Below are 27,349 nucleotides of genomic sequence, written 5' to 3'. Positions count from 1 at the left end.
AAGATAATGCCGTGCATACTCAGCGTCTAATCTTACATTTACATTTTCAGGTTTAATTAACAATCACAAGTGAATAAAAAGGTGACAAAAGGGTGACCTTAATGTATCACGTTTCATTCCATGTATTTAGGTTGTATCCCTGTTATATAAAGTAAACCAATTCGATTGTAGGATAATTATCACATTACCTTTTGCTAAAAACTTGCAGAGGGACCACTCACGTGAGTACTCACACACACACACACACACACACACACACACACACACACACACACACACACACAAATATTAACAGGTTCCCATATTAACCTATGAGTGACGGCTATACTTGTATGAAAGTTGAATTAAATTGATGACAGAGTCTCATAACTAACTGAGCGTTATAGGCTCACAGGATATGGCACCGCGGCCAAAGAGCCGGGGCCCGGGCATTGCGGCCCGGTGTATTTAGCCAGTATTTTAGCCTATTCAATATGCGCAACAACTAAATGTTGAAATAGTGGTAATGTCCAATCCAACCATTTCTTCCTCAACTCTTCTTTCTTGGCCAAGAGATGCAACGATGATTTGTTATCGCCACAAATAGCACAGGTACAAACTTGTTCCGCAATGTCAGCACCTTGCTGTTACCTCATACCAGCCGAGATGGGCTCTGTGTCAACGGCCGCAAAATCAATAAGAACATTTTCACGTTCAGCATGCATATACAACTCCGAGTGACCTATCGTATTTCAAAAGGAACAAGTACTAAACGGTTTCTCTGGGAAAGACACCTTTAAGGCTTTTCAGACTATAACATCTATAAAATCCATGCCACTCAAAGCCCCATCCCTGTGACCCGCCTCTCGCTACCAAAAACATGTTGCTTATGATGTTATCAGATGCCTCAGACACCAGCCAACCGAGTTTAACTTGTGACGTAATGTCCTGTCTCGTAGCACTTATTCCCGTTCATCTTTGTGATTGTGTCATGTCATTGGCTAGTCGTTTATTGTCAGTTATATTAGCCTTTTAACAACACAACTTTACAGTCTATTCGAACAGCAAGACCATGCAATATATAAATTGGTGACCGGAATAAAGCAGCAATGTAATCGAGTGTGTAAGAGCATTTAAAATCAACATTAAAATGACCAACTTGGTACAAGTTGGTCATTGACACAGATGACACAGGCAAACCGTCAGGCGAATGTTCAGGTCAATTAAGAGAACAAATGACGACCACAAAAATGGAATTTTAGATTAACGTTTCAAACTTTATTTATTCTGAAATGATATGGTTATTTAGACAATGTAATAGTTGTACAATCTCTCGTGCTAAACTATTAGCGATAGCCTCTCTTTTTTTTTCTGTGCCATCGACTTCCTATTTTTTTTATTTGCTTTTCTTATAAAATATAACACACTCTCTGAACATAGAGTGGTGAGATTATATTACATCCAAATCCAACACTGTTTATGGCACTCAGTAGTCCCTGTAGAAAAAAGAAACTGTGTAAATATGTGAACGGAGAGAAAGAAGGAGAGAGAGAAAAAGAAACAATCGTCCTTGGTTTCTTAAGTCGACTATAGTCAGGGAATGGGGTTTGATTATACACTCTTCTTACACAGCATCACTTGGTTTGGCAGTAGACTTGGATATATAACTTGTATCATCTGGGATCACTTGGACCAAGGTTTTTCTGTGGATCACATTAGTGAGAGTATAACACTCTAGCTCACTGTACCACAACATTTATGAATCATCATGGAAACACTTACATTCTTCACTAGCACAGCAGGTTGACCTTAGTGACACTTGTGTGTAGTTACACTCTTATCATATCCTCTTTTTCATTACCCAACACAAGAACTGAATAATTACTCTTTCGATGTAGGCTATTTTAAGCAGAGTTGACTTTGAGTGTTTCTCAAGAGGGGGAAGATGTGTTTGTTAAGGTGCTGTGGTCTGTGCCAACTTGCTTTTAGTCATCATTTGTCACCCCATTGTTGTCACTCTTTTTTTCTTAAGAGATCATATGATCGAAAACAGGGTTAACAATGAATGTTCATGTGATAAAAACCTCAGCAGATAAAAGGAATATACAAAACCAACAAAAAAACACTACACACTCAATATTTCTCAGACCTAAGTAAAATCCCAAGTAACCATTACACATTTTAAACCATTAAACCTATATCATTTTATTAAAATTGTTCAATTGAATTGTATTGTAAAACAACCATAGTAATGCCACTTTAAGTCAATGTTCAAAAGTAGTCCTAGAGGTTAGAAAATGCCATGCATGAAACAATGCTGACAAGGGACACAGTTTCATACCAATTTTTATATTTCTACTCAACAATTTGAAGAAAGTAGAGAAAAAGTCAGAGTGAATCTTGTGCCTCAGTAACCAACCACATCAAGAGCAAGGACACTGCTCACAACTGTAGAATGCGACCTCATTTCTCTACGTTTGTCAGTGTGTGAATGATACGTCAGAGGAGCAACCATTTCAACGTTCTCAATGAAGAACCTCTCCTGCCATACACTCAACATGGCGAGTAAAGAACAATCTTCACTTGAGGGGGTATTTTGGAGGAAGAGTTTGGTGGGTTTTAAGGTTAGATAACGGGGGATATGGGGGTGAATACCCCTGTTAGAAGATGCCTATGTTTTGGTGGGGATTTTGTTTGCCTGTAACAGGGGACAAAGAGAGGTTAGTAGGTCAGGTGAGAGGGATAGAGAGGAAAAGGTAAAATGTATGTGGTTTTGCAGGATATCAGGATATCAATCTTTCTTGAGAGCACCAATGACTTTTCCCAAAAAATGTAATCTTTGAGGAGATATAAATTATTTTGGTCACCAAAGATGTGTTGGGTGCAAAAAAACAAAAATAATACATTAATAATAAATAAAAGTTGTAGGGTTGGAGCTACCGTGGTCATTTAGCGCAGGCGGTTACTAGAATAGCTGTCCCTGTGCCGCTCCTTTTAAATCAGCCCTAATCACCCCCCTCCCCCCACAGATCCCATCTGAGATCGTTGTACGCCATACAGCAATTAATTCTGTTTACAATAGGTTACGATATCAAAAAAAGGTGTTAACCGTTCAAAATATACATGCGCACCAACTGAAAAGAATAAAAACTAAACAGAACCAGACAATCATAAACGCCACCAGCACTGTAGTAAAATTGCACATTCAATACTCATTGGTGCTCTGTGGACAACTATGTTCAAAACATTAATGTAATGTAAACTTTAAATAGGGAAATGTTAAAAAATAAAACATGCCATTCATATTCGTATTGCATTGAATACGGCTCAGATTTTGCTCTCACTCTCCCCTCTTTGATAGATGCAATGCAAACACACAGGCCGACTGAAGCGCGCACACACACACAAACACACACGTGCACAAATCACAACACATACTCGGGTCTGTGTACACACGGGCTAGCCGGATAGCAGACCCTCAAGGGGCAATTCAAAACACGGCTGTATACGTGTGTAAGTGCATTTGCACATACACACCTTCTTCGTGACACAGGGGTGCACCGTAAACGTACATCATGTCATCTCAAAGACTTTTCTGTGTCCACCTCAAGACTGTAATCCTGTTGCAGTGGTGTGGATGAACTTACTTTTGTAGCCCAGGGCTGATATGGGTGTGCGTTTTTACGTTTGTGTGTGTCTGTGTGTGTGTGGGCAGGGGGGGAGGGGGGAGCCGGGGGCGAAAAATATAAACGAACGCAAGTAAACATTAGAGCCAACTCAATAAATACACTTTTGTTAGATAAGCATGCATTGTAAAAGCATTGTTATATTAAGAAAAATGGCAAAATAAAGTTTAAGAACAAACACGTAAACCACACACAGGTCTATCTCTCTCTCTCTCGTGGAAATGAGAATTCTCCTCCCTTAAAAGCGGGCCTTTCCTGTTTAAATGGATTGAAACATTTCAATAAATATGATAACGGTGGCAGTTGTTTGCAATCATAGACTGAATGTGACATCGCAACGTCTTTGGCACATGACAAAGAAATCCACCCATAGTAGGGTCCCCAGCCCAATGGCCCCTGGGCGGCGAGGTTATTCATTTAATCAAACATTTTAGGCTCACTTTGATCTCGGCTGGAATTTGAATTTGTGTGCGGTTCTAGAAAACTCCCCCGCGGATGTGTGCGTTCAGTGGGGTTATCTGACACTTCAGATTGGTGTGGTGGTGTGAGAGATCCAGAAGGGCACCAGAACACACCCCGAGACCCAGCGATGATCAGAGTGAACCCCGCTCCCCCCCCCCCCAAACAAACAAACCTGAACAAACAATAGTCAACATAATAAATACAAAATAAATAGCCAATCAATTATTTACCGCCGTCCTGTGGTTTATACACTCCTTCACCCCTCTTCCTTTTCAGTTGGGTCGTTTCGGTCTATTTTTTTTAGGTTCCCCTCCGAATGACGTCCCTCCGTTGGTCCGAGAATGTGGACCGGGAATCCATCTTAGAACTTATTTTACCCATCATCCTTCGCTTCAGTCCCTCCCTTTCATCTGAAAGGATGTGTAGGGAATAGAAGGACACAGACATTGGAGTGTGTGTGCGAGTGTGTGCGTGTGTGTGTGGGCGGCGGGGAGGGGGGTGTGTCAGACGGCGGTCTCCAGGTCTTCATGGGTGGGGGGCGTGGGGGTGAGTAGTTGCTGGGTGCTCAGGTAACTGGACAGCTCATGGTCTCCTTCACCCTGGGCCTGGTCCGCTGGAGTCCTCCCCTGGAGCACACACACGCACGCACGCACGCACGCACGCACGCACGCACGCACGCACGCACACACACACACACACACACACACACACACACACACACACACACACACACACACACACACACACACACACACACACACACACACACACACACACGTGAGTATGATGCTGCTGGCCTCAAGTTAAACAGAACAGCATAATGACTCAGCACTTCCAAAAGTAAAAAGTTCCAGTTCCACTGGACGGCTGGCGAGAAGATGTTTTCCTGCACACATTTTTCATTATTTCATTTTAGTTTATTTAACCTCAGAAAACACAAAATCCTCCTTTGCAATGGTGCCGAGGGTAGAGTGAAGGATAATACATCTGCTACAAATCAATAGATAACAAGGACACAAGGACACTTCTCTGTCGGTCCACACACACACGTTACCACTCTGTGTCATGTACATTTATCTGTACGCTCACATTTATCGTGAGACAAGTGGAATCAGAGTCTGTCGACGGTCGGTGGGGCGGCATGTCTGGCTCCTATCCTGATACATGTACACTGAACAGCTTAAAGTCCTGGTACGGTTATACTCTGTATCAGCAATCAGAACGCCTCTTGCCTAATCAAATATCCCTGGTCGTAAAGACTGTTCTAAAACCACCTTTGTCCTGGTGTCTGCGGAGGCTAGTCGGGGCCACCTTGTTAGCGGGTGGCAGGAACAACTACTTTGGCATTGATTATCCAACACCATCCCACATCTGGGCACCCTGACCTGACGCTAGAGTCAAACCTGTCTCACTCATTAAGCTGAGGCGGCTCATATCGGCCGTTCACCAAAAACACTCAACAGATGGGTTATGTCTGTTGACTCATTAACATCATCTTTTCATTGGAAATCCTGAACACAATATTTTACACATTCCTAGTCAATGATTGCCTGTGTCTTACCCAAGCTATAAGGTGAGTCACCACAGCTTGTGATTTACGGGAAATGGAAGATGAGCCGATGTCAGACATTGGTCCCTCCCGCACACCCTTCCTTCTGTGTGTGTGTGTGTGTGTGTGTGTGTGTGTGTTTGTGTGTGTGTGAGTGTGTGGACATACTTACCAGGAAGTTGGTCCTCTTAAGTGAAGCTCCGGCCTCCACAAGCAATCGACACACCGCGTGCTGTTTTTCCGAAGCCGCTTTGTGCAAGGCAGTGTCTCCCCTGGAAACCACAAACACACACACACACACACACACACACACAAAGAGACAAAGGTGTCACAACCCCCAACTCCAAAAGGTACCTAATTCAGAGTGTATTTGGTTCATATATATATATATATATACAGTGGGGCAAAAAAGTATTTAGTCAGCCACCAATTGTGCAAGTTCTCCCACTTAAAAAGACGAGAGAGGCCTGTAATTTTCATCATAGGTAAACCTCAGCTATGAGAGACAAAATGAAAAAAAAAATCCAGAAAATCACATAAAAAATCACAAAATCACACACTGATTTTTTAAGAATTTATTTGCAAATTATGGTGGAAAATAAGTATTTGGTCACCTACAAACCAGCAAGATTTCTGGCTGTCACAGACCTGTAACTTCTTCTTTAAGAGGCTCCTCTGTCCTCCACTTGTTACCTGTATTAATGGCACCTGTTTGAACTCCTTATCAGTATAAAAGACACCTGTCCACAACCTCAAACGGTCACACTCCAAACTCCACTATGACCAAGACCAAAGAGCTGTCAAAGGACACCAGAAACACAATTGTAGACCTGCACCAGGCTGGGAAGTCTGAATCTGCAATAGGTAAGCAGCTTGGTGTGAAGAAATGAACTGTGGGAGCAATAATTAGGAAATGGAATACATACAAGACCACTGATAATCTCCCTCGATCTGGGGCTCCACACAAGATCTCACGCCGTGGGGTCAAAATGATCACAAGAACGGTGAACAAAAATCCCAGAACCACACGGGGGGACCTAGTGAATGACCTCCAGAGAGCTGGGACCAAAGTAACAAAGGCTACCATCACTAACACACTACGCCGCCAGGGACTCAAATCCTGCAGTGCCAGACGTGTCCCCCTGCTAAAGCCAGTGCATGTCCGGGCCCGTTTGAAGTTTGCTAGAGAGCATTTGGATGATCCAGAACAGGATTGGGACAATGTCATATGGTCAGATGAAACCAAAATAGAACTTTTTGGTAAAAACTCAACTCGTCGTGTTTGGAGGAGAAAGAATGCTGAGTTGCATCCAAAGAACACCATACCTACAGTGAAGCATGGGGGTGGAAACATCATGCTTTGGGGCTGTTTTTCTGCCAAGGGACCAGGACGTCTGATCCGTATGACGGAAAGAATGAATGGGGCCATGTATCGTGAGATTTTGAGTGAAAACCTCCTTCCATCAGCAAGGGCACTGAAGATGAAACGTGGCTGGGTCTTTCAGCATGACAATGACCCCAAACACACCGCCCGGGCAACGAAGGAGTGGCTTCGTAAGAAGCATTTCAAGGTCCTGGAGTGGCCTAGCCAGTCTCCAGATCTCAACCCCATAGAAAATCTTTGGAGGGAGTTGAAAGTCTGTGTGGCCCAAAAACATCACTGCTCTAGAGGAGATCTGCATGGAGGAATGGGCCAAAATACCAGCAGCAGTGTGTGAAAACCTTGTAAAGACTTACAGAAAACGTTTGACCTCTGTCATTGCCAACAAAGGGCATGCAACAAAGTATTGAGATGACCTTTTGTTATTGACCAAATACTTATTTTCCACCATAATTTGCAAATAAATTCTTTAAAAATCAGACAATGTGATTTTCTAGATTTTTTTTTTTCATTTTGTCTCTCATAGCTGAGGTATACCTATGATGAAAATTACAGGCCTCTCTCATCTTTTTAAGTGAGAGAACTTGCACAATTGGAGGCTGACTAAATACTTTTTTGCCCCACTTTATATATATATTTTATTTTTTAATATTTTTTGAATATGCATATGACTGATATGAAACCTACTTTTCCCTGTCTCTCAGATCCAGAAGCACCTTGGAGCCTGCCAGGGGAGAGGTCACAGGCATGAAAGACAGATGGGTTATTACTGTTTTGTATTCTTCACACAAGCATAACCACACACACGCCCCCACACACACACGCACAAACACAGACACACACACACACACCAATAGGCACGCATGCATACACTCACACCCGCACGCACTCTCACTGACCCTGGTGCAGGATGTAGCTGACTAGTGGAGTGTGTCCGCTCTGCGCGGCCAGGTGAAGAGCAGAGCATCCCCCAGAGTCCCTCACCAACAGGCTGACCCCCCTGACCACACACTCCGACAGCTGGGAGAGAGAGAGAGAGAGCGAGAGAGGGAGGGAGAGAGAGAGAGAAAGAGGGAGAGAGGGAGAGGGAGAGAGACAGAGAGGGAGGGAGAGAGAGAGAGAGAGAGAGAGGGGGAGAGAGAGAGGAAGAGAGAGAGAGAGAGAGAGGAAGAGAGAGAGAGGAAGAGAGAGAGGGAGAGAGAGAGAGAGAGGGAGAGAGGGAGAGAGAGAGAGAGAGTGAGAGAGAGAGGGAGAGAGAGCAAGAGAGAGAGAGAGAGAGAGAGGGAGGGGGGGAGAGAGAGAGAGAACATTTTTCAATGGTTATAATTGAAAGGTTACAAACCCATGGCCTCAACACTGTGCACACCCCACCAGGTTATCTTCATTTGTATATCATTTTAGAATGCATACATTACATTATTCAACACTTTAACATTTCTTAGACCCGTTATATTTGGTGTATATGTATGTTTCTGTCTTCATTTCCTACCTGACAGAACTATTTAGAATCTAGAGAGAAAATAGAGTTTGTTTTATGTGTGAGTGTGTGTGTGTGTGTGTCTTTGTGTGTGTTCGTGTGGTATGTGTGTGTGTGTGTGTGTGTGTGTGTGTGTGTGTGTGAAGGGAGGTGAAGCGGATAAGAATGGTGTCTGGCGTGGATGTGAGCGCCTGCGTGGGTTAGTAAAACAGGAACCTGCCCTGGTTGAGTGGAGGTCGGGTGAGTCAGAGCCAGAATGACAGAATGACAGAATGATGCAAATCAATTTGCATTCGGATACACAAGCCCCACGCGACCAACCATCCTGAATCCCTGCCACGTGGAAAAGTAGAGTACAGTAGTAGTAGCAGTAGCAGTAGAGTACAATGACATAGCGCAACCTGCAGTGTACACCAATCGTCACATGGTTCCAATCACCAGAGCATTGTTCATCAGGAAGTCTCTAAACAACAACACTTCCTGAGTCATAAGAGTTGTTCCACATGCCTCAACATTCTCTTTACCTAACTGACTACTGGGATGATGTCGTGTGACGTGAGAAAAACAGCTTCAGGCGTATTATAACAAGCCTGAATCTATATTCAGTGTATACAGACACACAGTGTATACATATGGAAACAGACTGAACAGATCTGCCCGTCGTGTTTGTTGATGTGAATGGGCCTTATTTGATATTATTATCAGACAAACAGATATATCTATCCGTCTGTCTGTCTATCTATCTTCTATCTCTCTCTCTGGCCAGATAGGCTGCCATAGTACTCCTTGAATGAAGCCTTTTTATACAAATGTATTAACGCGTCATTCCAATTGAATCAACGACAATTCCTTGAGGTGTAAGCGAGCATGGCGTGATTGTGGCCCTCATGTCGGGGCGAAGCCCTGACCGCTGCTCCGCTATCGGCTAATGCGTTTACCTTCAAGGCATCGAGAGGTTGAGCAATGTAACTTGAGGTATTACATAAATAGGTCTCCTGTGTGTGTGTGTGTGTGTTAAAAGTGGGAATTACCATTAGCAAATCTCCAGAACTGGCTGCCGACAACAAAGCTGTGGAAGGAAAACAGGTGACACACGTAAACACAAATACACACACACACACCACACACAAAAACAAATACACACGTTAGCCAAACCGGTTGTAATGTCATCTGTGATCTGTGTTGCATCGTAAATGTAGAATGGAGAAAAACATTCATCATTCAGTTTCGTTTCACAGGTTTTATTTGGTTTCAGCAGTCACTTCCCTGAAGCGACACGCTTTAACATGTGTAACAACACATCGTTTTGTTGTGGTCTGACAGCACAAACCACAAACGGGTGATACAATTGAACTTCATCATCAACTTTAATTAATGTAATAATAAAAATTCCCCTAAAATATTCTGACATTTCAAATGAATGCATGCTGCCCAGCCCAGGCAACTGTTACTTACCTCACTGCAACCATTAAAAGTTGAATTGCGAGTAATCGCATAGTATTGGTGTCTTAACATCTGGCAGTCACTCACTGCAAGTGTAATTGAATGGAAAGAAAGTGGAACTAAAAACAAAAAAATCAGATATGAATGTTGACATCCTTTGGGCCAAACCTCTTAAAATCTAAGTTAAAAAAAAGAAAAAAAGACAACCAGCGTTAACTTGCCCAGCCCTAAAAAAGACATGTGATTGCCCGTAATAAAGTGGTTATGCCCAAATCAGACACAGTTCCCTTTTAATGTCGGCAGATTGAGGGAAGAGCGTTGAGAAGCACAGAGTAACTCTGAGATGTGCATGTCCAGACAGTGTGTGTGTGCAGACAGTGTGTGCGTGCACGCTTCCTACCTTGCTCTTCAGGTGTCAGAGGTGCACTGTAGAGAAAATAAGAGGAGAAAAGATCGGTAGTTCATAATTGTGGATTTACTTCTTTATTCAAATATTCTGGTGAAAGAATAAAAAGAGTATTCAACCATTAATATAAAAAGCCTCATTCCTTTTCAGCCTGTGTATCTATTCTATCTATCTATTCACTGTGTGTTCACATACATACATAAACAAACAAATGCATACAGCCTGTATTAAATCTATTTGTGTTTGTGTGTGTGTGTGTGTGTGTGTGTGTGTGTGTATGTATGTGTGTGTGTGTGTGTGTGTGTGTGTGTATGTATGTATGTGTGTGTGTATGTTTGTGAGTGTGTGTCTTTGTCTGCATGTGTGTGTTGTTACATATTTTAAACACATAAGCTGCCCACACATAGCCACTAGGAAGTAGGATCGAACATATAAGCTGTAATTACCATACAAAGCCACTAGGAAGTAGGATCGAACACATAAACTGTAATTACCATACATAGCCACTAGGAAGTAGGATCGAACACATAAGCTGTAATTACCATACATAGCCACTAGGAAGTAGGATCGAACACAAAAGCTGTAATTACCACACATAGCCACTAGGAAGCAGGACCCGACATTTTAAGCTGCAATAAACTATTCCAGCCACAGAGGGCAGCACCTTTAGACAGGTGAGGAGGGCGAAACCAATACGTCACAATCGGTATTAAACCAGGGCCTGAAGCCAACGAGATCAGAAACATCCGGCAGTCCATACTAGGGAGTTAGGTACAGAGGCCTGCTGTTTGTCGCTCACACGCATGTCCATACAATTCCCCTCCTTTTGCTTCATAGTCACCATACCGAAATACTTTAACAAATAAAGTGAGTTAAAAGCGATCCGGATTAGACTACTTTCTACAAGAACGCAACAGTGTGTCTGTTCTTTTTAACCTTTATTTAACCAGGAAAATCCCCTTGAGATTAAAATTATATTTTTCAAGGGAGACCCGCCAAGACAGGCAGCAGCATACAAAGCACACATAGTTAAGACAGAAGACAAAAGACGACACATTCAAAGAGAAATAGAAGTCAGCATAGGGAACTCTTAACCTTGGAAAAACATTGGCATCTAAACAAATCTTCCGCTAATTCTTTCATTATGGATCTAAAAGCATTTAATGTAATACATTCTTTCAGTTTCCACTTTTCATGCAACGTATTCCATGCTTTAAGCGCAGAACAACACAAAAACCCTTTTTCCAATTCGCACGGGCAATAGGGACTGACTCAAAGAATTCTCAAAGAATCATTTCCGGACCTCTTTTGAAAGCTCTGGTGAGTCAAAGCTTTACAATTTGTGGTGAACCTCAAAGAAGCATGGTAAGCTGTGTCAGCCATATGACGCCATTGTACATAGGAATGCTTACACAAAATATCCCCTTAGTCAAACACAGGTACAAAAGTCGAGGCAAAAAGTTGCTTTTTTTACATTAAAAGGAAAGCGCAACTGGTAAAACTAACCCTTTAACTTACCCTCAGCTTTTGTTTTTTGTCAGTTTGTGTCTGCATGCGTGTGTGTGTATGTGTATGTATGTATGTATGTATGTATGTGTGTGTGTGTGTGTGTATATGTGTGTGTGTGTGTGTGTGTGTGTGTGTGTGTGTATGTATGTATGTATGTGTGTGTGTGTGTGTGTATGTGTATGTATGTATGTATGTATGTGTGTGTGTGTGTGTATATATGTGTGTGTGTGTGTGTGTATGTATGTATGTATGTATGTATGTATGTATGTATGTATGTATGTATGTATGTATGTATGTGTGTGTGTGTGTGTGTGTGTGTGTGTGTGTGTGTGTGTGTGTGTGTGTGTGTGTGTGTGTGTGTGTGTGTGTGTGTGTGTGTGTGTGTGTGTGTGTATGTATGTATGTATGTATGTGTGTGTGTGTGTGTGTATATATGTGTGTGTGTGTGTGTGTGTGTGTATATATGTGTGTGTGTGTGTGTGTGTGTGTGTGTGTGTGTGTGTGTGTGTGTGTGTGTGTGTGTGCTGGGTCTTACCCAACAGGCTCCACCACCAGGTCAGGCATCCCCGTGGTGGCGGGGCCCAGGCTCACCGGGGGTCCCTCGGGGTCCAGGATGAACACCTCGTCCTGGCAAATCTCCGTCACAAAGTGGAGGTGCTCCTGCACACACGCACACACACACACACACACACACACACACACACAGGCAGATTCCATCAGATTAGGCTAGTTGTAACACGGTTTAAGTATATAGACTTTTGTTGTGTTTTGCAGAAGCCCACACACACGGTCCAGGGGGGTCGGGGGGAAGGGGGTGGTCCTACCTGGGCCTTGTCGATGCGGTAGAAGCGGTCCGCTGAGGTGGCTGTGGAAGAGCGGAAGATATGAAGATCCAAGAGATTCAGGTTCAAAGGGTTTTTACTTGTCACATACTCATACCGGTTGTGCAGTGAAATGTTTGTGACATACTCTGTATGAAAGCATGCATCACGTTGCTTCACGTAAACAACCTTATATATAATGTCCTTATTAAAGAGCACCTATTATGCTTTTTCGACTTTTATGACCTATAAGCGTTGTTATAATGACTTATAGTCATGTTTAACCATACTAAAGTGTCAAATAATGCCGTACATGCGTTTAGACGTATTCCCTGCTGACCATCTGAGGTGGCTGCAGAGCGCTAAACACTAGGGACGCCGGTCGCCATTCACTTTTTTTTTCACAAATTTCCGGGATTTATCTACGTAGAACAATCCAGATTTTTCATGTATGGTAATGCTGCAACATGCTCTACCGGAGAAGGAGTGTTGACAGAGAATGCTGAAAGCGCCCAGATGAGAGGAGGAGTTTCCCGAAAATAGTTTTTTGTGCTGTGATTCATGTCAGGTTGCTCTATAGGAGTCATTTATAAGAAATGAAGACCAGAAAAGTAGCATAATAGGAGATCTTTAATAACCGATATAATCACATTAGTGTTGTTATGCGTCTCATGCTTTGTGGTGGGGGGTTGGGTGAGAAGAATGGGCACATCTTTAACGACAATAGTTCTAACCGTAGGAGGTTCAGGTCATGTTACCTTCCTGAAATAATATACAAACACACATGGCGTGACTTGCAGTAGGAGGTCATGCTGGTTTCTTTGAAGCAGTGAGTGTGTGTGTGTATTTCTCCACTTACAATCCAGGAAACTCCAGTTAGGCGAGAGTCTGGGGAACGAGCCTGTCCTCGGAAGACCCCGGCACTCGTCCTGTACACACACACACACACACAGACTTATTTGATAACTGTGACAGAGGTCATCATTGCAGTGATTACGTGTGAATCACTACCATTGGCTCAATTAAGATAAAGAAACAAAAAGATAGAGAAGATAGGAAAAGCTAGAGGCAGCTGGGCAGTGAGGAAAACTGATAAGGAGAGAGCAGTGCAAAGGCAATAGAGCAAAGAGGTTAGGAAGCAAAAATAGAGAGGAGATAAGGAGAGAAAGGAGGAGAGGCGGGTAAGACTGCAAGACTGCAGATCCAAAGGGTTAACAGAAAGAGAAAGCTTGAAGAGAAAGCGAAACTGAAAATGAAGTAGAAGAGTAAACAGAGAACACCACAAGAGGGCGCTATCGAACAACGTCAGAATAAGCTCAGCTGCCTTACCTGGTAGTGCACTCTGTGGCCTGTAGATGGCGCCTGGTGTAGGTCCTTGAAAACACAATAACAGAAGTTCCTCATAATAATGCAGTTTTTTAATTCAATAGAAAAACAAAAACATAGATTTTGAATACACTTAAATTACTATAATATCAGTGTTGTTCAGTGTAATGATGTTGATGGTGGTGATGGTGATGATGATGATGATGATGATGATGATGATGATGATGATGTTGATGAAGAGTTCTACCTCTTGCAGCCTGTCGATGTAGAGCCTGCATGTCTCCAGGTCACAGTCGCCCCTCACCACCACGATGCCCACTGCGATGGCTTGGACACACACAAACACAGGCACACGCACGGCACCGACACAACACACACACACATAAACATAAACAAAAAATAACTGTAAATATAAAATATTGTATCTTCAGTGAACACATATCAAAGACCCCTCCACACACACACACAGGTCTTACAGGTGTCTCGTAGGAGCTCCTTCTCGGACTGCAGCCTTTCGTACTCCTGCAGGCTGATCCGGTTCACCCGCACTCGCAGGCGGTCTGGGACGGCGTGAGGACTGCACACACACACACACGCACGCACGAAACACACACATGCCCACACACACACACACACACACACACACACACACACACATAAACACATACACACATAAAGAGGCATTTAAAATCAAGAGCAGCCTGAAATGTCTATGGAGGATAAGTGTCCACCGGTAAGTACTCTATCTGTGTTTGATTAAGAGGCTCTTTGCAAAGCCTTGTTGATTCTCTAATGCAGATCTAAGATGCTGAACGAGAAACCGTCCAGCATTGCCAGCTGATGAGCATTAGAAGTAATTCATGGATTGGTACTTCTGGTACAAAACGACAACAGGGACCTGGGATGAATGTATGAGTGGCCAAAAACACAAGAACGACCACAAAACACTTCTCGGTCTGTGAAACTTTGTGATCCAAACCTACAATCCGTCATGATGGTACCACACCGTGGTGATGTAGGGTATGACGACAATACCAGCTACTACTACGGAAAATAATCCCAGGCTGTGTTTGATTGGGCTCACTTGTTCCCTTGTTCCCTATATAGTGAACGTTACACAGCACACTATTTAGGGAATATGTATGGATTTTTCATTATATACCGGAAATCCATGGGCGTAACGTGTATTGGTTTTATAAACAAGCCACACATTTTGAAAGAGTTTGTACAGGTGTATTGGCCACCAACTCTGGATTGCAGGTTTGTAAGGGCAGATTGGGGCAATGGCGAAAGGATGATCGACGATGAGTTGCACATTATAGTAAAGAAAATAGCCTTTAAACTGCCCTGGAAGCTCCCATATGTGAGTATGTTTGTGAGTTATTCGACCCAAACTGTGGTATGGTCAATAAATATTAGACATTTGTCATCAACATCTACTTTTTTTGTTCAAGCTCAGAACGGTACCTACGGTAGCCTTGAGGCTAAGTAGCACTTAGCATCGTAGCTCATAGCTAAACCTTTCACTTGAAGTTCTAGCTCTGAAAAGCCTGAACTTGAAGCCAATGGGAAGCTGTGTTAGCCCGCTATGCAGTATGCAGTATGAACATGACACGAGGAGTCAAAGAGAGTGTGGAGGATGAAGGAGGAACGTAAACGGCTCGTTTGGATAATGGAGGAGAGAGCTGGAACTCACAGTGGGGAGTTAAAGGCGTTTAGAGATCAGAGGAGCATCGCCGTGTTTCCATAGAAACCATGCGTTTTCCTCTGTACCCCTCTCTGCTTATCTCACAGACACACACTGACACACACACACACACACACACACCAATAAAACACACACAGGACACGTCATCCCGTCACTGAACACACACAAACACACACAAATAAAAGACAATGCACGACACCAAACACACAATAACACACACACGAAAACGTACAAAAAACATGAACACGCGCACACACACACACATAAAACACACACAGCACAACACAAAACCATAACCAACACCATACATACATAAGCACAAACCACACACACACACACACACACACACAAACACATAAATAAAACACACACATCACGCTCATCACAACACCACACACGCACACACACACACACACACAGGTGGACAGAGGAGGTACTTACACAGAGAAGGAGTCGGGGGGAGCAGAGAGGCGCCGCAGCTCGGCTGCACGCACCTTCTGAACACTACAGCGGTGCACACACCACCACACACACGCCACCACGCGCACGCCACCACGCGCACGCCACCACGCGCACGGCACGCACACGCCGACAGAGGAGGAGGAGGAGCAGCCCGGGGACGACAAGGTGGGGAAGGGAGGAGAGGAGATGAGGCGAGGAGGAGAGGGAAGGAGAGGAGGTAGGACAGGGAGAGGGGACGAGTGAAGGAGGGGAGGCAAGGGAAGGAGAGGAAACGATTGGAGGAGAGGAGGAAAGGGGAGAAGAGTAGGGAAGGGAGGGAGAGTAGGTAAGAAGATGAAATCAGGGAGGAGAGGAGACAGGATAAGGAGAGGAGGCAAGGGAAGGAGACAAGGAGATTGGATAAGGTTAGGAGGTGGGGCAAGGAGAGGCCAGCAGGGCATAGTATACAAGGAGATTAGGCAAGGAGAGGATATCAGGGCGGAGGAACCGAGGAGAGGACATTAGACGAGGAGAGGAGAGAAGGAGATAGAAGGCAACAAGCAGAGAAAAGCGAATATACGACAAGGATGAGAACCAAAATTATCAAGGGGCATAAGAGAGGAAATTGTTGGACGAGAAAACGGACAAGAGTAGGAAAATAAATATAAAGTAATAATATAAAGAATAAAAAAACAACATAAAAATTGAACAATTGAGGGACAGAAACAGTCAGAAAACAGAGGTTTTAATAAAGATCCAAAAAAACAGAAAAAAAACTCAAAACGAAAAGAAGACCAACAAAGAATTAGGCAGGTGGAAGATGAGAGACGACCATATAGACGTACATTCACATATATACACACAGAAAGAAGAGAGAGACAAACGGACAATGCCCAGAGATGTAAATGGACGAGAACACGAAAAAGTAGCATACAGTATACAGGTACACCAACGTAGGTTGAGCAAAGGTGGAGCCGCCCCAACAGAATCCCACTTGCTGTCCTGAATGTATTTTCTTGTGCATTAAGGGTTGTGCGTGTGTGTAGAAGTGTCCCTCTCTGTCGTATGCACACAGTGACACTAAAGGCTTAGTTATGGTTCCACGTTGACGCAACGCAAGGGGGTTTACGGACCCATTACGTCCTTGCGGACCCTCCTTGCATCCACCGCAAGGGCCTGACGTGCGCCTCCAAAAAATGTTAAACTTGCATCGAGGCGACGCAGCAGCAAGGGCTGTGATTGGTCCGCTCACTAAAACCCGACGCAGAACCAAAACAGGTTCACGACTGCGTCAAAATGTTTGCGTGGCCATTGCGTTTTATCGACGTGGAACCATAACTGAGCCTTAACACAGAAACCACTACAGCTAGAAGGAGATCTATGCACAGAGACTTTAGTAGTAGCAGCGGTGGTAGCATTGAAGCTGTGGCACATGGCAAAGAGTCACGGGACGCACAGAGCTAGATATTAGAGTGAAGCGAGGGAGGCCGGCACAGGAACAGCAAGAGAACCCAGGTGAACGGTGCATTGGTCGTGTTGCTGTGTGAGTTGGGCTTGATTTGAAGCAACAATGATGAAGCCTGTTTGATTATTGGGTTTTCAGAAGGGTGACAGAATCTCACTTTTTTCGGGGAATTACTTTTTTAAGGTTTTATCCTTTTAATTGTACAGCGAGATAGACAGGGAGATATGGGAGAGAGAGGGGAAGAAATGCAGCAAAGGACCCCCGGCAGGAATAGCTCTACCCGGTGAACCAGCTTGCCGCCCCAACAGAATCCCATTTGCTGTCCTGAATGTATTTTCTTGTGCATTAAGGGTTGAATGGTTTGGAGTTTTGCTTACTGTAACGTGCCCTTCTCCTCCTTCCTGGGCAGAGTACGACTCCTGACTATAAGTACTGTATAATATAGCTTAATATTTGATACGGATACATTGGATGGCGGTAACACTGCAATACATCAATTTACCATTCATTTACCACTTAACTAATGGTGTTGATGTTTACAGATGGTGTTCACGTTGACTAAGGGAATGGTGTTCATGTTAATTAAGGAAATAATGCATACGTTATTTAATAGCGTCAAATCCTCAGTATCAATCACCATAATCCTCACCCCAATGCTAATGCTATATAATTATGTTTATTACTGCCTTAACTAATGTTAATTAATAGTTAAATATGTAACCTTTTTGTAAAGTGTTACCTGGGTGATTATAGATAGACAGAAATGACACAATGTGATAGTATCAAATAAAAAAATTATAGCCTTATGAATCATAAGGCAGAAAAGAAAGACATCATTAATCTAGGTGTTGGCTCACATGGCTCATCTTAATGGCTGGCATAATTGCCCAATGAATGGGGGCCGGACCTTCCTATCAAGGTGCACTGTGAAGTCTAAGACGAACAGTAATATGATTTAAGGGAACCATAACAGAGATGGACTGTATCTTTATAGCACCGATATGAGTGGATTTCCAGCATGCAGGCGATGCAAGGAATGGAAATTTACCGGAAAAGTGCTGTGGTTTTTCAAATGTTTTTCAAAAGAGGAGTGGAACTGTCTGACAGCATAATGTGGAGTTGTCTGTCAGTGTGCTCTCTTCAAAAGAAAGCCATTTCTATGGTTACGTCCTTCCCACAGTGAGGGACAGAGTGTGCACAGTGTACAGAATTCTTTGGGTAATTACCGGCCTTGGATTCATTGCTGTTTGAGATAAGAATCAGCGTACGGAAGAAAATTAGTTTGAAGTTTCTATTTTGGATTGTTTCGGAATGTATTCAACTGTCCTCCTTTCAACCATGGCAGTATTTCAGCTTGCCTTAAGTGGAGCTGGCTATCTTACATTCTAGCTGCTAGGCACCATGTTATCATGTTGTGCATGAGTGACTCAGCAAGACGGGGTCCTCAACCAATGTACAAGCGCTCAATCTAAAAGACATCGTCACTTTTAACAATCGTTTATAGCGCCGATAAATCACGTGGAAAAAGGTTGAGGACATTTATTGGCTGCTGCCCCGTTTCCTGTCCAAACGTGTGTGTGCGTGCGCGTGTGTGTGTGTGTGTGTGTGTGTGTGTGCTGCTCACTCGTTGAGTAGGGGTACAGAGGTCCGTCTCTTGCTCTTCTGCACCATGTTGGCCTGGTTTCGGAGAGAGATGTGGAGGGTGGAGGGGGCTAGTCGGCAGGGCTCGCCATCCACCTGGGTGCACACGCACACACACACACACACACACACACACACACACACACACACAGGAACAAGACGCACACACATGCACACACACACACACACACACGAACAAGACGCACACACACACACACATACATGCAAACAAGACACACATGCATGCAAACAAGACGCACACACATGCACATGCACACATGTTCAAACATACACATACACCCATACACACACACAGGGGTATATATATATTTATAACTATCTCTCTCATGCAAATACTGGAATACTGGAATACATGGTTTAATGGCGTATGTGCACTCACCTGGACAGGTACGGTTTTAAACGTGGTGAGCACCACCTCCCGACACTGGTGCAGCCTCTCTCCGTGACCGCCCACCTGCAGCGCCGCCTGGTGGTGACAAGCTGTTACTACACCGACACGGCCACACACCGACAACAATATTGTAGCTGCCAGAATGCATCTCTCTGGGATTTTTAACCACTGATGTGAGTTATGATCATACATAAGTGTTAGTAATAAATAGACAATGGGAGGGGCCTGAGTGGATATAATGCACCTAAAATGAAAAAAAAGCTCAGAAAGGACACACTTCTCTGTCACTATCTGCTTAGACGTCACGTCCTTCTGGATAGGGTTGGTTCTGGCTACAGAGTGGAGACAGGGGTCTCATCCTCAGTTCAACTCCGACCGCTTCATAAATTGGCCATTTAGAGCAAATTAAGAATTCATGGTCCCTTTGCTTGATGCAATGGTGTCCATTCCCAGAAATCCGAACGCTTGGCTTGGAAGAAGCATGGCAATAACAGTGCCGGAGATAGGGGTTTGATTCCCACTGGTGCCATCGCATGATGGGAAACGGTTGCGGACAGAAGCTACTCCATGGTAAGACACTCTGGATAAAAGGGTGCGCCGCTTTGCCTGCAGATGATTCATGTAAACGAGCCCTCTTTGACAGCGTTATTGTTTTAGTAGGTGATCTGTTGTCTGCTGTGCGCCTCTGCGTTCACATGAGCCCATGCATCATTAAGGGACTGTGAACAATCATCTTCCTTCACAAAAGAGATCCATCAGAATACACAACGACACTGAAGCACTAGGATACGACTGTTCAAGCCCCATCGATTCCCCGTTCCTCTTGCTCTGTTTCTGTCTCTCACTGTGTTTCTGTCTCTCTCTCGTTTTGTCTCTCACTGTGTCTCTATGTCTCTCTCTCGTTTTGTCTCTCACTGTGTCTCTCTCTCGCTGTGTCTCTCTGTCTCTCTCTTGTTCTGCAGGGTCGGCTTAGCTCAGGAGGTAGAGCAGTTGCCTTGTAACCGAAAGGTCGCTAGTTCGATCCCCAGCTCCTCCTAGCTGATTGTAGATGTGTCCCTGAGCAAGACACTTAACCCTAACTGCTCCTGACGAGCTGGCTGTCACCTTGCATGGTTGACTCTGCCGTCAATGTGTATATTAACTGATGTAAGTCGCTTTGGATAAAAGCGTCTGCTAAATAATAATTGTATTTGTTCTCTCTCATTTTGTCTCTATGTCTCTCTCTCGTTCTCTCTCTCACTGTGTCTCTATGTCTCTCTCTCGTTCTGTCTCTCACTGTGTCCCTATGTCTCTCTCTCGTTCTCTCTCTCACTGTGTCTCTATGTCTCTCTCTCGTTCTGTCTCTCACTGTGTCCCTATGTCTCTCTCTCGTTCTGTCTCTCACTGTGTCCCTATGTCTCTCTCTCGTTCTGTCTCTCACTGTGTCCCTATGTCTCTCTCTCGTTCTCTCTCTCACTGTGTCTCTATGTCTCTCTCTCACCAGGGAGGCCATGGTGAAGCCGATGACCTCGATGCAGCCGTCGTCGTGACGCTGCGGCTCAAAGTCCCGGTGGTCCCCTGTGTTCCCCCACGGCATGGTGCCTGCACAGTACCTACACACACACACACACACACACAAACACACACACATAAACATACACACGCACACACAAACACATGCATACACAATCACATGCACACACACACACACGTACACATATAAACACAAGGATACACACGTACACACACACACACACACACACACACACACACACAAACACCAACACAGACACACACACACTCACAAACAAACACACAAATGCACATGCACACACACAAACACACACAAGCACACACACAAACAAGCACACACATGTGGACAGGCTCACAAACACACACACACACACACACACACACACACACACACACACACAAATACACACAAAGAAAAACAAGCAAGAGCTGTGTTGAGGCTGCAGCTGGTGTTAGTGGTGCCGTGCTGCGGCCCGCTGTGTGGGGCGGGCTGGCCCTACCTGGGGATGTTGAGGAACACGATGCACTGGAACTTCAGCTCCTGGATCTTGGGAGTGAGATCCGTACCGTCGCACTGGAGTCCCCCCCCCCACACACACACACACACACACACACACACGTGTGCACATACACATACGGAGACACACACACGTGCATATCAATACACACGCATACACAAAAACAGCAACCAATCAGTCGATATTTTGTATTTTTTTTATATAATATAATACAACACATGCACAAATATAATGCTCATATAGAATCACATTTGAAAACACAATTAGTAGAACAACATCTTATCTATATTACATTTGGTCCATAGGCAGAGGGAAGGAGACAGAGGAAGTGAGGATGCCTGTGTGTGTGTGTGTGTGTGTGTGTGTATGTGTGTGGTTGTGTGTGTGGTTGTGTGTGTGTGTGGGGGGGGTGTGTGTGTCTGTTTGTATCACTCACCACCACTTTGACGTGCTTCGACAAGTCCCTCGAGCTTCTTTGGAGGAAATCTGAGAATGCAGCCTGAACACACACACACACATACACACACAGACACACACAAACACACACACACACACACATACACACACACACACACCCACACACACACACACACACATATACACACACACACACAACCACACACACACACACACACACACACACAGACACACACAGACACACACAAACACACACACATATACACACACACACACACACACACACAATCCAGGTCAAATCAAATTAACACTGATTACTTCCCTTGTTTAAAACAACCCCTGCCCTGGCCTATCCTCAACCCCCACAAAAACACACACACACAACAGTGGGCCTCTTCATAACTAATTTATATATATTTTTTAATTCAATAATGTAATAATATATATTTAAATTTTTAAAAATGTTTACAAACATACATTTTTGGTGCCCCCACCAGGTACTTGGTGCCCAACGCACTCTGCGTACTCTGCGTATAGGGAGCAGCGGGCCTGGTACTAACACACACACACACACACACACACATTCACACACACTTTGTCGGAGCGCCGGGGGTTGATCGCTCGCTCGTTCGCGTCGTCGCTGGGGTGACACCCTGCGAAGGTGCGTTCACACTCACCCCTGCATAGAACATCTTGTTGCGGAAGCGACTGTTGAACTTCTCAGGATTGGCCTCTGACATCAACAGAGAGAGAGGGAGAGAGAGAGAGAGAGCTGCAGAGTGAATGTATAAACACACACACTGACAGAAACAGAAAGCCGCGGCAGGACTACGTGACTAAAGACTCTGTTAGTGGCGTCGTTAACGATGACTGAGCCCGAGATCTGGACCGTGCGTTTTAATTGGATTGCGTTCAATCGGTGCGCCCTCTGGCATGGGCCTATTAGCCACAAGAAAGCAGGCCATAATATGTTGAATTCACTTGATTAACTAAGTCATGGAAAAGGTATAAATAGAATATGAACATAACAGGCCAGGCATGGCCTGTTATGATCATATTCTATTTATACCTTTTCCATGACTCTGTTAGACCGGGCCTTGCCTGGCGTGGCCAGATCAGACAAGACCGGAGGAGACCGGATCAAACAAGACGGATCAGAGGAAGACAGACCAGATCAGAGGAGAACAGACCAGGGCAAAATCAAACGCGACACATCAGAACAAAAACGGGAGACAACAGGACGGAGGTAAACCAGGCAGAAATACATAAAAGAAAAAATCTAAGCTTGAGCTGGACCGACCTCGTGATTCGTGGAACTCCAGGGTGACGTGGGCGTCAAACCCCAGACTGAAGTAGTTGTTGAAGACGTTGAGCGGCAGCTGATGGAGAAATCACAACATCGGGGGGTCAGCATTCATATCTGTAGATCCATCAGTCATTCGGTATATATAGATGTAGAAATGCGGGGCCTATGGAAAATGGACTGCATTGATACAGCGCTTTTTTCTACCATCCAACCCGCTCTACCTCCTGAGCTACTGCCGCCCTATTTGTGCTTCTCATATTGTGCGCGTCGATGATGGGTTGTGTATATTCTAGATAGGTAGGTTCAGCATGCATGTTTTTGTTCCCGTCTTTCTATTACTGTGCTGTGCTTACCCAACTTCCTGTCAGGAATGAATAAAGAATATCTCATCCAATATAAAAACCTTCTGCGGCAGCCCCTGCACACCCCAGATCGTCCCGCCCTTTGTCCATTCATCCATCTATCTGTCATTCATCCATGCATCCATCATAAATCCATCAGTCTTTCATCCATCAATCCATTTATCATCAATCTATCATCCATCTATTCATCCATCCATCCATCTTTCCTCCATTGATCCATCCATTTATTCATCCATCCATCCATCTTTCCTCCATTGATCCATCCATCTATTCATCCATCCATCCACCCAACCATCCATCCATCCACCACATATTTCTACTCAACATAGATTTTATGTTGAATAGAAATATGGGTGTGTTATCTCAATGAAATAACACATGTATTATCGAGAGGCCTGGCCCAAACCAGCAGTAGCAAACAAGAAAAGTCCATCCTTCCATCCCTCCATCCCTCCATCCCTCCACCCGTGACCTCTGACCTTCTGGGTGCCCTCCTCGGGGGGCTGAGCGGGGCTGTTCTCCACCAGCAGGTTCCAGCGGTCCAGCTGCACCACCGAGCCATCCTCCACGTGACACAGCACCTTGGACACCGGCTCGTCCGTGTAGCCCTGGGGGGCGAGAGAGGTAGAGGTAAAGAGAGAGAGAGAGTGGCAGGGAGAGAGTGGATGAGGGAGAGAGCGAGAGAGAGAGGGGGGGGGGGAGGGGGGATAGAGCAAGGGAGGGGGGAGAGAGATGGAAATAGAGAGAGAAGGGAACAGAGAGCACAAAGGAGAGACAGAAGGGAGAGAGATGGATGTATAGAGAGAGGGAGAGAGACAGAGGGGGGAGAGAGGTAAAGAGAGAGTTATACATAAATGATGAGTAGACAGTGGGTGGCCATACTCAAGAGTGCCGTAGCTGTCTTTAAAATATGCTAATATGCTTTGTTGCATATTTTTCTCTCTTATTTTTCAACTAAGAGCTAATAACCGTGGACAGTTTAATATTCAGCACACAATATAAATGTCAAAGTCATTGAAGGTGTTCAGGTCGGGTTAGCGACACAGCAAATTGAAACCTGCAGATTGAATTGACCTTTATTGGCATGACACACGCACACAGAACTGCATCACAACCCACAGTAATAACATCAGCATTAACACCGCTGGTGACTGAATTGCCAGGTCATTGGGGCTGAAGATGGGAGGTGCAAGCTTGTCCTCTTATTCTCTCTCTCTCACTCTTTGCCTCTCTCTCTCACTTCTCTCTGTTCATCCCTCTCCTCCGAGGTCATTACACTACACTACACATTTTTTGACTCAATCATCAGTTGTAATGCGTCTCTCTATCGCTCTCCCCTGCTCTCTCTCTCTCTCTCTTCATCCTGGTCTCTCGCCCTATCTCCGTTTCCATGTTATTATGAGCAAGGTCGCCACCAAAGGCACAAGTACACACACACAGGCTTTCCTTCTGTATCACACAAAGAGAGAGCATGAGAGATGGGGAGGGAGAGAGGCAGAGAGAGAGAGAGAGAGAGAGAGAGAGAGAGAGAGAGAGAGATGGAGAGAGAGAGAGAGAGAGAGAGATGGAGAGCTTTTGATAAGTGGCTATTGTGGCTGCCTCACTGACACAATAATAACCACTTTAAAAGCGAAACAAAGGCGCGCACACACACACACAACTGCATGCACACACGCACACACACGCACACACAAACAAACACATACACACACGCACATGCACACAGATCCATACAGATCCAAAACAGGCTTACAAACTCAAAAGCAAATGGAGAAATACAAAAAGGGTGAATTGTTTTGTTTGAAAAGGTCCTGCCCAGCATGCACCTTCCTTCATCTCTCCATCGTGGTGCATCCACCTCTAATATTTACTCAATTTAATTCAACAAGCTACAGCTCTCTCTATCTGTGTATATATTCATCTATATCAGTGTGTGAGTGCGTGCATGCATTCGTGTGTGTGTCGTGGGGAGAGACCTCATACCAACACACTAGGGGTGTAACGGTACACTGAAGTCACGGTTCGGTTCATATCTCGGTTCAGCCATCACGGTTCGGTACGAGTTCGGTACAATGAAGGGAAAGGAAAAAACAAAACTGCAGAAGGCAATTCTTTTTTATTGTCTCAGGTTGTACCACCTAGTCTCAGTCTCTCCCATGAGCTAGCTGCAACAGCCTGAACTGTGTAATATAAGATGAAAACAGTAAACAACAAGTACCCCACATCACCTCCAGACTCCACCCGTAACTTGTAAACAAAATAAGACAATCAGTTATAACACTGAAAATTCAGCATGGAGTAGTGAAGGTGTGGTTCAGCGCAGCTCAGTAACGGCTCGCGTTTCCACTGCCGACAGTATGGTGGGGGGGGGGGGGGGGGCCTTGGATTTATTAGCCGCCTAATAAATCCAAGGAAAAAGAAGAACGCGCACAATGAGCAAAGATCAACCATGTAGGAAGTCCAAGAAGGACGGCAAACTTTTGTGGGACATTTTCTTCAATAAACGAAGCTTTCGCCGTCCAGAAATACGTCGCGGATAATGTGTTTATTATCCCCCTGTCTCACGGAGGTGCGGTTCTGTCGACCAATCAATGGACTGCGTGTGTAGCTCGAACTTGCCGGCGCCCTTTCAGGCGCCTCAGTTGTCCCTGAAGAGAGCGGATCTAACATTAGTTCGGCATTACATTAATTAATTTGCACGCCAGTTTTATTTAATTTTATACCGTGTATTCTCCGTGTAAATCCATGCACCGAACTGTGACATCAGTACCGATTCGGTTCAATACAAATACAAGTATCCTTACACCCCTACAACACACACATACACACACACACACACACACACACACACACACACACACACACACACACACACACACACACACAGGTCCCTCCCCATGCCTCTCCATCAAACTACTCTCATTAATACACACGTTCACACTCAACAAGGGGATTGGAGTAGCAGCTTATTGTTGAGTAAGGAGAGGAGAGGAGAGGAAGAGGGAGGTGGGGGGAGGTGAGAGAAGGGAGAATAGGTGAGGGGAGGTCAGAAGAGGTGGGGGAGGTGAGAAAGGGTTAGGAGAGGAGTGGGGAGGGGATGTGAGGAGATGATAGGGGAGGTGAGCAAAGTTGAGGAGAGGAGAGGAGAGAGGAGGTGAGAAGAGGTGAGTTGAGGAGGTGAGGAGAGGTGAGGTGAATGAGGTGAGGCGGGAACAGGTAAGTGGAGAGGAGAAGAGGTGAGTTGAGAAGAGGTGAGTAGAGGGAGGTGAGGAGAGTAGAAGAGAATTTAGAGAAGAAAAGCAAGGAGAGGACAAGCCAAGATAGAAAGGAGAGAGGAAATGAAAGTTAAATAAAGATATAAAGTCAAAATCAGTAAATGTCTCTAAAGAGTCGCTGGTGTAAACGATGTAGTGCAGTCCCTCGTGACTTCACAAATTAAGAACCAATCCAACTTGATTAACCAACGAACACAACGCACAACCACAAAACAGGGCTAGTGTGCTGAGCTTCGAAGGAAGCCAATGCAAA

At 44.6% G+C, this 27,349-nt stretch overlaps 1 protein-coding gene across 5 annotated transcripts in view; it reads right to left on the bottom strand.

The window, feature by feature from the left end:
* Window positions 1-1,230: 1,230 nt before the first annotated feature.
* The window catches only part of dgki (diacylglycerol kinase, iota), a 60,977-nt gene continuing 34,858 nt past the window's right edge, over window positions 1,231-27,349 (bottom strand). For 3 of the 5 annotated variants that reach the window (XM_079755307.1, XM_079755308.1, XM_079755309.1), the window contains exons 14-34: window positions 24,301-24,429; window positions 23,454-23,532; window positions 22,831-22,886; window positions 22,173-22,235; window positions 21,719-21,792; window positions 21,187-21,298; window positions 19,695-19,781; window positions 19,278-19,390; window positions 16,189-16,251; window positions 14,516-14,616; window positions 14,287-14,366; window positions 14,043-14,087; window positions 13,573-13,642; window positions 12,717-12,757; window positions 12,428-12,552; window positions 10,378-10,403; window positions 9,566-9,603; window positions 7,957-8,077; window positions 7,745-7,781; window positions 5,849-5,948; window positions 1,231-4,753 (exon numbers count right to left, since the gene is read on the bottom strand). In XM_079755307.1, the coding sequence (XP_079611433.1) occupies window positions 4,631-4,753; window positions 5,849-5,948; window positions 7,745-7,781; window positions 7,957-8,077; window positions 9,566-9,603; window positions 10,378-10,403; window positions 12,428-12,552; window positions 12,717-12,757; window positions 13,573-13,642; window positions 14,043-14,087; window positions 14,287-14,366; window positions 14,516-14,616; window positions 16,189-16,251; window positions 19,278-19,390; window positions 19,695-19,781; window positions 21,187-21,298; window positions 21,719-21,792; window positions 22,173-22,235; window positions 22,831-22,886; window positions 23,454-23,532; window positions 24,301-24,429 (1,683 nt within the window). In that variant the 3' untranslated portion in view covers window positions 1,231-4,630. The remainder of the gene's footprint in view (window positions 4,754-5,848; window positions 5,949-7,744; window positions 7,782-7,956; window positions 8,078-9,565; window positions 9,604-10,377; window positions 10,404-12,427; window positions 12,553-12,716; window positions 12,758-13,572; window positions 13,643-14,042; window positions 14,088-14,286; window positions 14,367-14,515; window positions 14,617-16,188; window positions 16,252-19,277; window positions 19,391-19,694; window positions 19,782-21,186; window positions 21,299-21,718; window positions 21,793-22,172; window positions 22,236-22,830; window positions 22,887-23,453; window positions 23,533-24,300; window positions 24,430-27,349) is intronic. The other 2 variants (XM_079755310.1, XM_079755311.1) reach the window with 1 other exon arrangement.

Source organism: Pollachius pollachius, assembly GCF_949987615.1.
Source record: "Pollachius pollachius genome assembly, chromosome: 18".
NCBI lineage: Eukaryota > Metazoa > Chordata > Actinopteri > Gadiformes > Gadidae > Pollachius > Pollachius pollachius.
This window is presented reverse-complemented; position numbering and strand designations above follow the sequence as displayed.